Genomic DNA, 16,216 nt, shown 5'->3' with positions numbered 1-16,216 from the left:
GCACATTACTGTCTGACATTTGTTTTATGTTTTAGAGAGGGCAATATAAACCTAAATCTAAAAAACACTTTCAGTTGCTGTGAAATAATGCTGGAATATATTCAATTGATGGGGAGGTTGTCTGCCTCAGATCATTTTTTATTCTGCCCGGTGTGGCACAATCAGTGACAAGGACAGCTTTCAACCTGGCGTGACGTTCGCCCCTCCACAGATGTTCAACAAAGAGGAAAAAAGGATGATTTTTCTTCCGATTTGTGCATTTTTCTCTTCTCATAAAAAAGACTGTCAGTCAGTTTCTGTCTTGCTGTTGTTTATAAACCTTCATTATTTAGGGATTAGACAAAGCAAAAAAAAAAGACTGTGTGGTTCAGTGTGTAAAATAAAAAATCAAAAATCTAGAGTGACACCCACTGCAGGTCCAGGGGCACCAGATGGTCCTTGGGGTCCAGGGGCACCAGCGTCTCCCTTCTGTCCAGATTCTCCCTGCTCTCCCTTGGTTCCAGGTTGACCGTCAGCTCCCTGAAAGAAAAAGACAAAAACAGTTATGAAACATGTCGGTCATCAAAACAACAAATGTTCATATTTGTGAACGAGCTATTTGTTAAAAATCGAGGATGGTGCTACTTGATATCCTAAAATGAATTTGGTTAAAGGGGCAGTCTGCTATTGTTACACATACAAGATCAGTTTACTAGTCATGGTTAATGGTTGCTGTGAAAACAGCTGTGCTGTATAATGTTTTCTGTGGCTTTATAAGAGGATTAATGACAGAAAGCCTGCATTACAAATTAGAGGTGTGGATTATTTCTCAGGCATGGAAAGTCAAATGAAAATATGCTACTGAGTTGCACTATGGGAATCGTAGGATCCAGTGTTTTTGGAGCTTGAGGTACACTAAAAGTCCGTATATTTTATCCTCTGCTACTTTGATTTTGACCATTATTTTTTAAATGTGTCCCCGTTGGCCTTCCAACTTTGTGGAAGTGCAATATCAAATTGATGGAGTATCCCTTCAGGGTGGAGAATGCATACATAAATGTATGCTTTAAATCTCAGTCAAATCGGTATGAAACCACGAAACATTACAACCACTACGCTTTATCATCTACACTGAAGATTCAAACTTCAGGTGGAAAAGTAGCAAAGTACAATTTTCAGGTGCTCGTACTTTACTTGAGTTCCATTTTCTGGTGCTTTATACTTCTACTCCACTACAATAATACAATATCTTTAGTGATGAGTTACTTGGCAGATTCAGATTAATAACACAACATACAATCAATAAATAAATTATGATGTATTATTATAGACAATGATAAGACTTTGATCCTGTGGGGAAATTCACAAACTACCCAGCAGAATATAGCAGAGATAAGCCCAAGCTTTACCAACTGAAACATTACAGTAATGTACACAACACGTGCTTTAAGTAGATTTTGACGTTAATATTTTTCTACAATGCAGTGTATACCTTTACTCAAGTAAAAGACCAGAGCACTTCTTCCATATAAACAAATTGGGAATTTGTAAAGTGACACCATGTAATATTTGAAAGAAGAAATTATTACATATTACTATATATACTAATATTACTCCTCTTACGAATTAAATAAAACACAACTTTGCTCAATTGAATACATTCTGATGGAACCTTTAATGGGCCTGGTTAGCTCGTGGTGGCTAATGTTAGCAAACTTTGTACAGATATTGTTTGCTCACTGACTTTATGATTGTTGCTGCTGCTGCTGCTGCTGCAGTGCATTTTAGCATTTGCCTCAACTGTGTAACTGTCACTGTGGCCACAGCAGCTGGTGTTACATATTATATTATATTATATTTACTGTGGAAAAAACACACTTCAAAACAGAAAAGAAGTGCAGAAGGTGATGAGTTTTCTTTCAGCTTTTATTTTTGTTGTGATGGCTTCAACAGCAATTAAAAGCCTACGACTGTCAAAGGATTTAAAGGGCGCTGCTGATGTTTTGTACAACATCTATGTCTGTGTTCAGTCAGTGAGGTGAGAAGCTGTGATGTTACAGCCTGTGAGCTGTGAACCAAAAATATTTAGACACCTTGTAGTGTTACTCATCCTGACATAAATTCAATAATTAATCATAGTGCAACCTAGAAAAAAAAACACATATGATAGATTGTGTTGTCAACAAAACATTGATGAAACTCCATTTGGAAGGATGCAGCTTATTAAAAACATTTAGTTGATGACGGCCTGGAGTCTTTGGGAGGAACTAAATGGATGAGTGATGTGAAGACTTCCGACTATCTACACACTCATCTCTCTCCGCTGAATAATACACTGAGGAAACTCTGCCAAGATAAAAAATGATTCAGTGAGGGCTGAAACAGAGGTGAAGGTATAAGGATATTCAAGTGTTCCCAGATAGTGCTAATAAAAATCAAAGCTTGTCAGGTTGACGCTAGTCATCTCAGAGCTTGTGACTATACAAAGCTGGAATCTCATTTTTCCAGGAAACAAAGTATGAAGTGATGTTTTGAATCCTCTTTTTATTTATAGAAAAAAATAACAACATTTTCACTGTAATTTGATTTGATTATTATGTTGTATATCTACTGTATTGTGTATTTCTATACCTCTGGAATAGGTTATATATACAATTAAATATTACATCTTTTTTTTACACTGGAAGAGTTAGTAATTACTGTGCTTATTATTTTTCTAATTTTTGTAACTGGTTTTAAAAGGGTGCTAGTTATAGTGCTTTTAAGTTAAATGTGTGTGTATTATATTTTTAATGTCTGTCCTTCACATACTTATCTCCCTCTTTTATGTGTAAATATAAATACTTATGACTTAATGGAGATTCAGCTTACATTTTTTAAAATAAGATTAAAATTTTTATTGCTATAAATTTCTCAACCATGCTAACAAGTCAAGAAGTCGCACATTGCTCAAAGGCTGTAGAGGACATGTCATGACATTTAGTCTACGGCTCTGCAGTGATGTTCTTCAGATTTCTACAGACCTACGAGCTGGTCACTGTTGTGTTTTTGTTACTTACAGGGGGTCCAGCAAATCCAGCAGGCCCAGGAGGTCCAGTCTCACCCCTGTCACCCTGAAAGAAGAGAAGCAAGAAAAACTCAGTGGGTAGTCCAGGCTGCAACGCTGTGTGAGCAAGTGAGGGAAACGTAAATGTGTTCTTTCTGAAATCCAACAACACAACAACTCAGATGAACTCTGTTTTAAAACTATCATCTCTGATCTTTCTGGCTCTAAAGGATAACTCACTTCTGAAAAGCGTTAAATTGGATAAAATCAATCTCTACCTGGTAGTGTACTACAAGGCACTACAGGTGCACTAAATTCATACTCTGAGCTTTTTCTTTTTTACTATGACAACGACATCCCACTTGTTAAATAAACTGATACTAGTTATTAAACTGTGACACTTACAGGCGCACCGCGGGTACCAGGAGCTCCAGAAGGACCAGCAGGACCAGATTCACCCTGAAAGGAAAGACAGCATCAAGCCATAAACACTGGGTTCAGATACACTGTCAGTGACAGGTATTGTCTTCATATCTCAGACAGTTAAAACAATAAACCATGTCAAAAAGAAATGATACAAACTAAACTATAGTATTAATAGATTACAAAGAAAATTTCAACTCACACGTAGACTTAAAAGAAAAATGATGCAGCACTCACCTTCTCACCGTTGGGACCAGAAGGACCTGGAGGACCGATGGGACCTGTGAGACCCTGTGACAGGAAACAGGAAAGGGTGTAAAAACTTTGTTAAAAAGTCTGAACCAGCACGAGAATTAACATTTTATCTTGAACTCGGCTCTGAAGCACTGAACACCCCCGTTTGTAAAAAGAAAAGACTTTAACTCAGACTGCCGCAAGTCAATACATTCTGTCCATACTCAACACTGACTATTATCGTTTATGAAAAACAAAAATGGATGGCAATGACTCACTCTGGCACCGTCTTTGCCGGGAGCACCTTCAGGTCCTTTCTCTCCAATGTCACCCTATGGGGTTAAAAAACACAAAACAAATCAGTCACCTGACAGTCGTAGGCATAAAACTTCAACTCAATATTTAACATATTTTTTATTCTGTTATTAACACTTTGTTCTCATCATGACTTACTCTGTCTCCTTTAGGTCCGGGAATGCCAGCAGCTCCTCTCTCTCCAGGCATACCCTGCAGGCCGGGGGGTCCTTGAGCTCCAGCGGCACCGGCAGGTCCAATGGCTCCCTATTACGGAGGAGAAATAAATGGAGATGGATTCATGCAGTAACCTGAAGTTACTGTATATGATGTAAGCGCCTGCTACAGATGTGAGGAGGTGCCGTTTGCTTAGTGATGCATTCAAGATTTTGCGCTGAAACCTTGACTTTTGTTGAGAATGTTTTGCTGTCACTTTTCAGATTGCTCTTGCCAAGACTTTGTGTTTATTTACACACGAGTCAGAAATACAAAAATGCTGCTCTTATAGAGTGAGAACGCATCCACTTCAACAAAACAGACAATCTTTGTCTCAGCAAGTTCTGCTCAAGGTTATCAATTGATGGAAAGGACAGAAAAAAACAGCTGTTAAATATTATTCACCTGACACAGGCTGTTCACTTTCTGGATTAAAATGAACTTTAGCCAACTCTTTTGCCCAAAATTCAGTCAATCAGTTTTGGAAATAAAAAATATCTCAAATTCCATGTGTTCCTTTTAAAGCTGTATTCTAAAGAAAGAAAGGGGAGTTTGATCATAAAAAAAAAAAAAAAAAAAAAAAAAAAAATTCTATTCGACATATCAAAGCCAAGAAAATGGAAGCAAATGCAGACTTTGATTTTGTTCATAAGTGGCTCCACTAGGCCCACTTCTGGTCAGAAGTTGTCAGGCTTATCAGGGCTGCTTTCTGCTGCAGCCTCAGACTGAAGATCAGACATACATCTCCAGTCATTAAACTGTAGCCACAAGGCTCATGCAGCCTCCATGTTGGCTATGAATGCATTAAAACTGTAGATCAGCCCCCTTAAGTTCCAATACAATGTGTCTTGAGCAACAAATCCTTCTGAATCTTTCTCATATTTCCTGCTTCACCCTCTACAACCTCTCTGTTGATTTCTCCTCCATCACTCATGTCAGCTCTATAATCCTCACCCTCTCTATCCACTCCTGTCTGACCTCAAGGGGAAGAAAACCTATGAACTGGGATTAAAATCTGACCCGATAACAAATCAAGAGTGGGAACTGCAGCCGCTCTGAGCTCTTTCTCTACTTACAGTGCTGTTGTGAGAAATTACTGCAGTGGCTGAAATGTGTTGATGGCTGATAAACGAGTGACTGTGCAACTTGGTTGGAAATACACTGGGTTACCTTGTGTTAAGGGAACATATAGAAAATATTATTTCTCTTTAAAATACCCACATTTTTTATGAACTCATTAAAATGTAGTATTCCAATGCAGGTAAAGAGTCTTGAATCCTGCAGATCCTTATTATGGTGATAATATAGTTCTCTATTCAAATGATGCAGGGTTCCCTGCAGTGTGTACATATAGTGTTTATACAGGTACACTATGCATCGTACAGTGATATAGTGTTTATATCCAGATATGTGTGCACAGTTTGTATGCCTGTATGGCCATACAGTGTGTATATGACTATATATGGAGTATATGTGACTGGATGTCTATGTTCACATAGACGCTTTGCTTAATTCAAATAATTAATAATCAATAACTAATTGTATGAATAAATTCACAAAAAAGCAAAGATTAGAGGCGAGTTGAAAAAAAAAGCACAAGTTTATTTGGCAGAAATGTTTGTTTTTTTCCTTTCCTCTCCTGTTAATCACTTTGTGACCCCTCAGGTTACTCGTCCCAAACCCTAGTTTGTGGACTGCTCCCCCGAGGCAGTTCTATAAAATTAGACATTTGCCTTCAGGTAAACTGAGCAGAGGTGTTATTTCATACAGCAAGTGGCATAAAAACACCAAAAGACTGTCAACTACTAACTACTAACAGATCACAAGATGTGTCAGGATCTGGGTGGTTGACTTCCTCCCACAAACAATTTTTAGGCTACATGTGCACAACTCAGGCAGTTATTATTCAATCACATGCTCCGATTGCTGTGTTTCTGCCGCTGAATGAGATAACATGATGATATCAAATCTGGCGTAAGTACCACAGAATCATATTTGCCAGAGGTGTGAGTACATCTCAGGGAATAATATTTAATGATTTGAAAACTTTCCAAATGCTGGACTCACCTTGGGTCCGTCAGTTCCAGGAGTTCCAGGAAGACCCCTGGGTCCCTGCAGACCCTGAGGACCAGCAGCTCCTCTCTCTCCGGGGAAACCACGCTCTCCCTGAAAAGTGACACAACGACAATTAGCGGGCATGTCTGACAATCAGTCGAGTTAAAGTTAAAGTTAAAGTTAAATCAAGACGGTCAACTTACTCTGGGGCCAGTGGCACCGGCAGCTCCACCCTCTCCAGGAACACCCTGAAACGATAAAAAGAAAGACAGGTTCAGAGAAAAGATGAGTGGGATCAGTGTCTGACAAGTCAAGCCATGAATACGTAAGAAAGGGGAACTACTACAACCAGTACTAGTACTACTACTGGTAGATTTACTAATACTCTAGACTGGCTTACAGCTTTTCCATTCACAGTGAAACAACATTGTAAATAGCCTCAACGTTCATTGTTTGGTTTATTTTGGGACAAAGATCTGTAAGAGAAAATGTTCAGAATCACTGAAATGGTGGAGCAACAAACTGCTTTTATCCATTTTTATTATTATTTATTTTCTATTATTTATACAGGGTAAGTATACCAGAATATACCAGCTCTCATACAGCAACATCGGGTTAACAGTTTAGTAGAAAAATACTAATGCTGTCAGGTGGGAGTTAAGAACATGTAATTACAGCATCCACCAAATTACTTTCAGGATCTCTTCTCTTCAAGCCTATGATAGATTAATACCAGTATTTCCACTGCGATTATGTGACCTTACAAGATGTATTTCACCAAAAAAGTGCACCCACCTGGTCTCCGGGCTTGCCTCCCTCGCCGGGGGGGCCAGGAGGTCCAGGCAGACCCTGTTTATGGAAGAGAAACAAACAAAAAAACACAGAAACATGTAACAGTTGTAATACAGTCATTTTTAATCAGGTCACAGTGTACTGATGTCTGCTCAGTAGAATACCAGATATAAAGTGAGTGATGTTTTTATTTGTTACACTGTAAAAACAGCGATAGATTTACTACTAATACACTTACTACTACTAAACAGCTAATGGTTTGTGAAGACAGACTCACCTGGAAGCCAGAGGGACCGGGCTGTCCTTGCTCTCCTCTCTCTCCAGCAGGGCCCTACGTAGATAATCCATAATTCATGATCACAGTCAACTTCTATCATTAACTAAATGTCAGCAATTTCACATCAGACTTTGATGGTTAATATGGTGGGAAAATAATGCTAAACTTGCAATTAATGCAGCTCTGATAACGATCAATATCATATGAATAATTTTGATTTTACATATCAGGTTAACTCAGGTCAAATAGGCTTAATTTTGTTTAAACAGAAACTTCAAAACAAGCTGAAAGTCTGTGAGTCAGTGACGCCATCTGACAATATTCAGACATTTGTGTTTTTTTTTTTTCCCCAGACAGAGCTATGATCGAGGCAGTCTAGGAAATAGAGATATCGAAGGTTGCTTCTAAGTGTAGACTGAGAAAAGTGAAAGATAATATCAGTGTTGAAGCTATTGGAGTGGGATGGGGAGGGGGGTATGAGATACGTACAGCAGGGCCGGGGGGTCCAGCAGGGCCGGTTTCTCCATCTTTGCCAGGCAGACCCTGAAGAGAGGAAGAAAGAGAGGGAGGAGGGAGGAGGGAGGGGGCAACAAATAGATAGATATCAACATTTAAGCCAAAGGTGATGCTATTAACTGGAAAGACATCTGATAGCTATAATTGAGCTTTCCAACATGCTTCTCATGTGGAAGCTGAACTACAGACATAACGGTAGCTCAGTGGTGAGTCACAGTAGATAGAGAGTATAAAACTTTCTGTATATTTGAACAGAAACTTTCAATTTGATCTGTTTAAATAAATATTCCTGTATAGTCTGTTAAATCAATCATAGGCTGGTTGACTTTTTGAAAGTACATCCCATGTTGGATAAATGCGGAACGCACTAGCAGACTATTTTAAGCAGAAAAGGTGAAAAAACTTACTCTCAGACCAGGAGCTCCAGACAGTCCTTTCTCACCAGACTTGCCAGACTCACCCTAATCACAACACAAACAAAATGTAGCGGTTAGTCAAAAGGCCACGGCTGATTTGCTTTGTCCTGTACCTATTTTAGGAGCAGAGAGGGTACATGTGATATTGAATAGCATAAAAATGTTCAGCAGTAATCCAGGGGAAGAGGCATAGAGTGTTTGATTTAGAAGGTCTATAGGCCCACATCTATGATATTAAAACAGTAAAACACTTTTCCTATACAGATAACTTTAGCTTTGTCATAAATACTGTACTTACAGTCGCTCCCTTGGGTCCGGGGAATCCCATGACACCAGGCTGTCCACGGGCTCCCTGTGGGCCGGGGGGTCCTGGACGTCCATCCTCACCAGGAGCTCCCTGGTGAAGTAAAGTCAAGTCAATTTAGTTACAGAGCACAGTTGCAAATAACAAATGATGACCTAAGTGCTTTACAGAGAAATAAAAAAAAAAATCTATGCAATAGACAACATAAGCGGGCATGTAGTCAGGATCACATTTGTACAAAAATAAAAGCAGTTGTAAAAAGATGGGTCTGATAGCGAGGGCTAAACTGTTACAACATCTGGGGCGAAAAGCAGAAAATGCTAAATCACGACTGTATTTTGACTAGAGATGTGAAGTACAGAGGAAGTAATTTCTCAGAGGATCTTGCCAGAACTGGTGCCGTAGGTTCGGAGTGGGGTCTAACAGAGAAATTTCCAGCAACAGATCAAATAATCTCTCCTAATCAATCTGTCCATATGCCAGTCCCTCAGTCAGAAGAATTAAACAACTGCTTAATCTGAAAGTAAACTTAACTGGTTAAACCAATGTTTTAATGAGATACAGTCCCTGAACAGAAAATATATTCTTTTAAAGTGAACATAATATTTATTTAGCCTATACGAAAAAGAGTTAGGAAACAGACTGGGCTGAAAACACACTTCAGGATTAAGCTTTATCATGAGAAACAGGAGCCTGTCTAGCCAAACGGACGTTGAGCAAATGAGTGCGCTCCGAGTTTGATATGAAAGTTGAAACAAGCTACAGTGTGTCAGACTTTGTTGCTCAAAAAACCAGGATAGTTGAGCCTGCTTGAAACACAAACACCACTGGGGATGAGGCTGGTGGATAATGGGTGAATAAATCTCCTGCAATTTGATTTGAAACCACTTATGAGTCATTATGTGATGAGAGCACATTTGATAAAATGATGAGTCTCTCCTGGTTGTAATATAAAACCAAAACAAAAAAACATATAGCCCATAATACTGCATGGAGATACGCGCTGTGTTATCATTTTTTATTGATTTACAAAGACACAACTACATTATTGTTGTTACAGGATAAAAAGAAGTTTTAAAAGCACTTACAGAAGGTCCAACTTTGCCTTGAGGACCAGCGTCACCAGGGCGTCCAGTCAGGCCCTGTCAGGGAAGAAACACAGTCGAAATCCAGATGAGTCATCAGACATGTGCTAAATAAAGGTGGGAACATATGGCACTGTGGGAAACTGCTTTACACCTCTGATTGGCCGTGTGTGCAAGAAGCAACAGTTCAACACCTGCTGATGGAAATGAGTAAGAACTGAAACATGAATGAGGGATCAGCTTGGTTCACTGCAGGTGCTTTTCTCATACTTCCTCTGTAGTAATTGTACACAAACAAGACAACCACTTGTGTCACTGTTTGGGAGGTAAAATCACTACAGGAAGAAGCGCAAATGCAAAATAGTACACTCCCTGTGAAATCAGCTGTATCAGGCCTTCTGTGGCTGCAGACAAGCGTCAGGGTTAATGTCAGCTTGGTTTAGAGATTTTCTAAATTAACTCAAAATCTGTTTCTTGCTCTTGGGAAGGACTACTGCATATGTCAAAAAGTTGTCTAAAAACCTTTTGTGGCTCCCGATGGAGCTGTGTGAAATATCTGATAAACTGACTCAAATGATATCATTTGAGTCAGCGTCGGCTGGGGCTGAGGACTACAAATTTGAAAATGAAAAAAATCTCGGGGTGCAGAGTGAGACATAAGCTCACTCCCTATCTCTGCTTGAGGCTAGCAGCTCAGGGCTACGTTAGCCGCAACTATTATAACACACCTGAATCTCTGACCAACCTGTTGGTGGTCGTGCTGCATTGTGGGTTATGTAGGCACCCGGTTTTAACAAGGTTTTCAGTTTATCTCTGTGAGTCTCCTAAATTTATGAAAATGCACCACTAAATCACTGGAGCATCCATTCAAGTGTTCATTCATGAGTTGAGATAAATCTCCCACTTCTTAAGCTAAATTAACCATAAAAACTCAATTGTAACAAAGCTTAAAATGGGGCTGTTTTTCTTACAGCATGAAAATGTACTTTTTGGAGATACAAGGTTTTTATACGATAAGAAAGGGTGTGGGGAACTGAGAATTAAAATACAGCAAAAATTAGGACTGACCCGTATCTACAGCTAGATAATAATTTGCTAAATTACCATATTATAACATATTATCTTCAGTTGCAGTGTGCAATCTGAAGAATGGGTGACATCTGACACTGTGTGTATTGTACTGATATTGACTCTTATGACAATTATTATTTCTGCAGATCACAAACATCCAGATCTGTGATAAACGCACTGTAGATAAACGACAAACTTACCCTGGCACCAGGCAGACCAGACTCTCCAGGACGGCCGGGGTCACCGTTAGCACCCTTAGGACCACTAGCACCAGCGGGTCCACGCTCACCGGGGGCTCCCTGTGTTAGGAGAAAGAATATAAAACAGGAGTTGGTCACTCAGTTAATCACTAAAGAGGCAACGCTTCAATTCTCAAACCGCAGAGGAAATGAGTTTCCCTTTTAATAGTGCAAAGGAGTTTCATTGACCTGCTGGAGATGAGAAGATTAAATTTTGACAGACTCATTTTGGTATAAATGAAATTGTGTGGGGAGAAGATAATGTTAAATGAGATGCTGGCTTTGCTGATATGGGACATGTAGGTCACTAGTGCATGACTGGCTTATGAGCCATGCTGCCATCTTGAGGCCACATGGTGGAGTTACATGTATCACTGAAGCATGACGAAACAGGCGCGCTGACAAATTTCCCTCTTTGCTCATCACAGGAAAAAAGTGATTTATTAAGTTCTCTCGTCAGTTAGGCCGCTGATCTGAGTCCAGCGTGAACCACGAGGAAGCGTTTCACTTATTACACGCCTCATCGACTACATCATTTCAAAACTGTAAGCCACTTTGTGCACTTTAACTTCATTTGAGATTTATTCTGACTTAATGAGGTGAAAAATTATCTCTGAGAGATGTCATCAGGGACAACTGGGTCAATAAAATATTCAAAAGATGCTGAGTGCTTTATCCATTTTTTTCTTTCTTCCCCTTACCATGGCGCAGTCAAATATGACTAATAAGAAATGCTTTTTAGTAATTCCCAAATAATTAGTTCTTAATTCTTTATTCCCAGGCTGGAGCTCTGACTCCATTTCTCTGCTTTAAAATGCTAATTATCTATGTAAACACTGTGGAGCCATGAAGGTAAAGCTACAGTATGAAAACCTTCCTCCTTTGGTCTTTCATTTTGAAATGAATTGTATGTGTCAGAAAGCCAACTGTTTGGGGGAAAAATTATGTAACAACATCAATGACACATTATGTTGTAGAAATATATAATTTAGTTTTGATTCTTTATTATTATTTATCTAAAATATAATGCAATTTTGTAGACCATTTGTTTATTTATGGCTTTTTGAGAACTGCTTACATTAAATTGTCTGTATAGCTTAAATTATCACTGCTCTGCAAATTTTTCTCAAACTGTTGTTTCACCTGGTATTTCATCTATATGTTTACACATGTATAATATTAACATGCAGCGGGTTGTTTTGGTATTTTAACAACTAACACCAGATATGAACTAAAATCCTGATTGTACTAAAGTGTTGTTCAAGGAAATCAGTTGAAACATACTGCATGTCCCAGTTGTTTGTAATGATGGTGTGAAGCAGTTTGAGGCCAAATTGTTTTCCTCAGCTCAGTGCTGACTGCTGCTAAATTGAAAGTTGCCAGGGGGCAGCATTATAAATGACTGATCATTTTTAATAAACAAATTATTTTTTGTCCAAAGCAAGAGTATGAAGACCAGAAGAAACAACAACACGTAATCAAGGTACCATCTTTATGAGACAGAACAGTATCTACATTAAATTTAGTTTTTTGCCCGGTTTGTGCAAGGTTTTTGCAAAGATATGTAATCCATTGTGAATGACAGTTGTGTGGATGTCGATTTATTTTCTGGCAAGAGGGAGAATGTATACAGGCCTGTTTGAAGCCCTGGGAGTTCTGAGTCTCTGCTCTCCGAAGAGTGCCACAGCAGAGTAATGTCACTTCTCATATAATGCAACACAGATGACACAACACCACAACAGTGGAACAGCGAGAGCCTTATCTTTTTATGGTTGGATTTGAGGGTTATCAAATCACATTGAGTGAAATTGAATTTCAGTTTATGGTGATGTGATTTTTAATCAATATGCGTCCGGCAGGATGTGACAATGTTGTGATTAGATGATTCAGAAATGTCAGTTGGCAAAAAAAAAACCCAAAGTAATTGCCAATGGCAATTTTCAAATCCAATTTGAAGCAGATGGAATATGTTAATTATCGGTTTCACAGATTTACACCCGTGACACACACACAGCTGCATCATTTCAAGCTCTCAGCCTTTCTCGTCCAGATCGGTATCCTCTAAATACATCTGTTCGTTTTCTCCTTCAGAGCAGATTTTCTGTTCCGACAGCAATAATAAAACCTCTTCTCAGGAATGACTGACAATATGATGATACTCACCTTGGGACCAGCCAGACCATCTTGACCAGGGAAACCACGGTTACCGGGGGCTCCCTACACAGAAAACATGAAACCACAGTCAAGGTTATGATTAGAACAACAGTATCAACAAAGCAAGAACAATATAAGTCAATGAATCTCTTGAAGACGTTCCCTGGTGGTATCAAACAAAATAAGGAAGACTTTAATTCTATCAAATTTTGATTTGATTGAAATTATCCATCTTCCTAATATAGAAACTGTTTCACTTTTATATTTTTCATATTGTCTCCAAATGCGCAATATACACGCCAATGCAATACATCCCTGATTCAATAGCGACAAAAACTTCCATGTATGAATTTTGTGGGTCAAACCTCTTCTGTGTGATGTGATATATGTGACATATTAATAGATCTATAACATAAAAACATGTGACAACCTTTGATCTACGAATCTGCACAACAGGGAACCTGTTATTCTTTTATTCAATAAGGTACTGTACCAGAGTGGTGCAATACAGCAAGCATTTTTTAAACTTAGAAAATAAGCTGGTTTCAGCACTTACTCTCTCTCCAGGAGGTCCAAGTGGTCCAGCAGCACCGGGCTCACCCCTGGGTCCTCTCTTGCCCTCTTCTCCCTGTGGGCCATGTGCTCCCTGAGGACCAGCTGGTCCCTGCAAAACACATCCGTAAAAGACTGTGTTAATACAGGAAAAGAAAAAGATTTAGTTTTTATCACATAACTAAAACCTATGTGAAAACCTTCAGAAGCACCAGTTCTTTTCAGTGTCATAACTGTTGAACTCAGACTTCACTGTGTTAATTATTGTTATGCATGCTTATCATTTGGCTAAGTACAGTGTTTACATACTGTATCAGTGGATTTGGATTTTTTGAATAGATGAAGAATCAGGGAATACAGGGACAATTAAAAGACAACAAAACAAAACTCACAATTTCTCCTTTTGGTCCAGCCTCTCCCTTGAATCCTGGAATACCTGGGTCTCCCTAAACAGCAACACACAGACAGACAAGAGAGAGGGAGAGGGAGAGAGAGAAAGCAGCAGGTTGTTTTTTTGTTTTTTCTTTCAGTTCCATTTCATTATTTGGAAGATGGAATCAGCAGCTGATATTGTCTGGGAACTGGGAATAACTTTGGACCTAAATTGTTTCCAAGCAACACAACTCCAATGACAGGGACTATCTTTGGTTCACGAATGATTCAGTGAGTACATACAGATGTTCCTTTGGGCCCGAGAGGTCCAGTAGCTCCCTGAGGCCCGGGAGGCCCACGAGGTCCTGGGAAACCAGGAGCACCAGCGATACCAGGAGCACCCTTCAGAGAGAGAAACAGACATGAAGCCAATCAGCTGATTGGTCACTTAACCATCCATCTAACTGGATGTAGATTTACATTTCAATATGTTTAAATTATTATAAATCAGATGTACATTCTGAACTATAAAAGCATCGATGACAACAATGGTCACAATTGTGATGTTCAACTATCTCATGTCACACTTTAGAGATGCAGTAGAAAGCTCAGTGTGAGTTTTTTCTTTTCATAGGTCGGATTCAGACTGACCAATAACTATGACTTCAGATTGATGATGTGAAACGTTGCAATTTAATTTACAATACTGTGGGTCTGGCCTTCTGTATTGCAACTGCAATTATATCAGAGTTATAGATTATGTACACTAAAGCAGTTCTGAGACTGACTGTGAGAAAAGCACTTTTACTGTTCAACAGCTAAATGGAAAAATATGCAGTGAGAAGGAGGCAGTTTGAAATACAGACAAATAGCAGCTTTAAACTTACAGATGATCCTTTAGCTCCAGGGATGCCATCAGTACCGGGGTTGCCCTGTAAAGACAAAGTGACAAAGCAAGTCAATACACTGCAATAACTGGTCCTGATTCAGTTATTGTTCTGGCACTGATTGGTCTAATCAACAATAATAAAAATAATAAAAATTTAAACTCATATGACACAAAGAAATATTTAAAATCTGTTATTTTACATAAAGTAATGCTTGATAATGCTAAGTTTTTCCTTTTAAATAAATGTTTATAGCATCACTTACAGAAGCGCCAGAAGGTCCAGATGATCCAGGAGTGCCAGACTCTCCACGAGGTCCCTGAGCACCCTCAGGTCCACGAGCACCAGTAGGACCAGCTTCTCCCTGATCAGCAACACAGAAGAAAGAAAAAAAATTATAAATGCGGGCAAAGATCGTTGGAAGTTTAAGTACATCTAATAATTGGCAACCAGCTAAAAAAAGCAGACAAATCCTACAGAAAACAGAAAGAAATGAAGCGATGATAAATATCTCTTTTACAGGATAAAGCTTAGACATGGATAAGGGGAGATTAGGTTTAACCTGAACATGAACTGACTTTCAATGCAGTCATTTAAAAAAATATATAATCTCAAATACTATATGTATTAGAATGGAGGTTTATCTAGCACATATGCACAACACAGCCCTAAGATACACAATCTCAATGCCATACCTCTGTATTTCTGACCATAAGCCTGGTTCAGAAAAGTATATAAAACCTAAAATAAATTTAAAAACTGCTGCTACTAATGTTTAGACATTATTAGACAAAAATGTCTTGAATATAAAAAAGATATTTTATGACAGAACAGTAGTTATGTTTAGGGTGATATGAATGAAATCAATATCCCAATTTTATTTAAAATATTTTTCCAATATTTAAACATATGTCAATACGGCTAATGTATGCATAATAATGTAAACCAATGTTTGATATAATGAACTGTGTTCCATGTTCTGCTTTACATCAGACTTAACTCTTCAAGCTCTTTGTGGCCGCTTTGTCTCTGTACTGATTTTGTGTCTCTTTTTTTGTCGTTTTGAAATCTCTTTCAGAACATTGTACACCTCTTTGTGGATATTTTGCCTCTCCATATTGGTGGTTTAGCATTTCTTGAATCTCTTTGTAGATGTTTTACATCTGTTTGTGGCATCTATTGCATCTGCATTTTTTTTTGATGGTTTTACATTGTTTTGTGAGTTTTTGTAGTCGCATCTCTTTTTGGTCATTAAGTGTCTCATTCCGGGATATTTTGCAGGTGAAGACCAGGTGCCTCGTGAC

General features: G+C 38.7%; 1 protein-coding gene and 1 long non-coding RNA gene across 2 annotated transcripts in view; one reads left to right on the top strand and one right to left on the bottom strand.

Annotated features, from left to right (window-relative positions):
- Window positions 1–16,216, bottom strand: part of LOC111223942 (collagen alpha-1(II) chain) — a 48,784-nt gene that overhangs the window by 10,604 nt on the left and 21,964 nt on the right. The window contains exons 19-39 of the mRNA XM_022748255.1: window positions 15,178–15,276; window positions 14,913–14,957; window positions 14,329–14,427; window positions 14,046–14,099; window positions 13,658–13,765; window positions 13,111–13,164; window positions 10,909–11,007; window positions 9,641–9,694; window positions 8,547–8,645; window positions 8,240–8,293; window positions 7,806–7,859; window positions 7,317–7,370; window positions 7,043–7,096; window positions 6,451–6,495; window positions 6,260–6,358; window positions 4,136–4,243; window positions 3,961–4,014; window positions 3,686–3,739; window positions 3,431–3,484; window positions 3,039–3,092; window positions 412–519 (exon numbers count right to left, since the gene is read on the bottom strand). Of these exons, the coding sequence (XP_022603976.1) occupies window positions 412–519; window positions 3,039–3,092; window positions 3,431–3,484; window positions 3,686–3,739; window positions 3,961–4,014; window positions 4,136–4,243; window positions 6,260–6,358; window positions 6,451–6,495; window positions 7,043–7,096; window positions 7,317–7,370; window positions 7,806–7,859; window positions 8,240–8,293; window positions 8,547–8,645; window positions 9,641–9,694; window positions 10,909–11,007; window positions 13,111–13,164; window positions 13,658–13,765; window positions 14,046–14,099; window positions 14,329–14,427; window positions 14,913–14,957; window positions 15,178–15,276 (1,503 nt within the window). The remainder of the gene's footprint in view (window positions 1–411; window positions 520–3,038; window positions 3,093–3,430; window positions 3,485–3,685; window positions 3,740–3,960; window positions 4,015–4,135; window positions 4,244–6,259; window positions 6,359–6,450; window positions 6,496–7,042; window positions 7,097–7,316; window positions 7,371–7,805; window positions 7,860–8,239; window positions 8,294–8,546; window positions 8,646–9,640; window positions 9,695–10,908; window positions 11,008–13,110; window positions 13,165–13,657; window positions 13,766–14,045; window positions 14,100–14,328; window positions 14,428–14,912; window positions 14,958–15,177; window positions 15,277–16,216) is intronic.
- On the top strand, window positions 3,015–4,735 carry LOC111223943. Its single transcript, XR_002665194.1, has 3 exons — window positions 3,015–3,154; window positions 3,433–3,544; window positions 4,150–4,735. It is a non-coding gene; the product is annotated as an uncharacterized LOC111223943 (long non-coding RNA).

Source organism: Seriola dumerili, unplaced genomic scaffold (assembly GCF_002260705.1).
Source record: "Seriola dumerili isolate Sdu_G_001 unplaced genomic scaffold, Sdu_1.0 BDQW01000121.1, whole genome shotgun sequence".
Lineage (NCBI taxonomy): Eukaryota > Metazoa > Chordata > Actinopteri > Carangiformes > Carangidae > Seriola > Seriola dumerili.
This window is presented reverse-complemented; position numbering and strand designations above follow the sequence as displayed.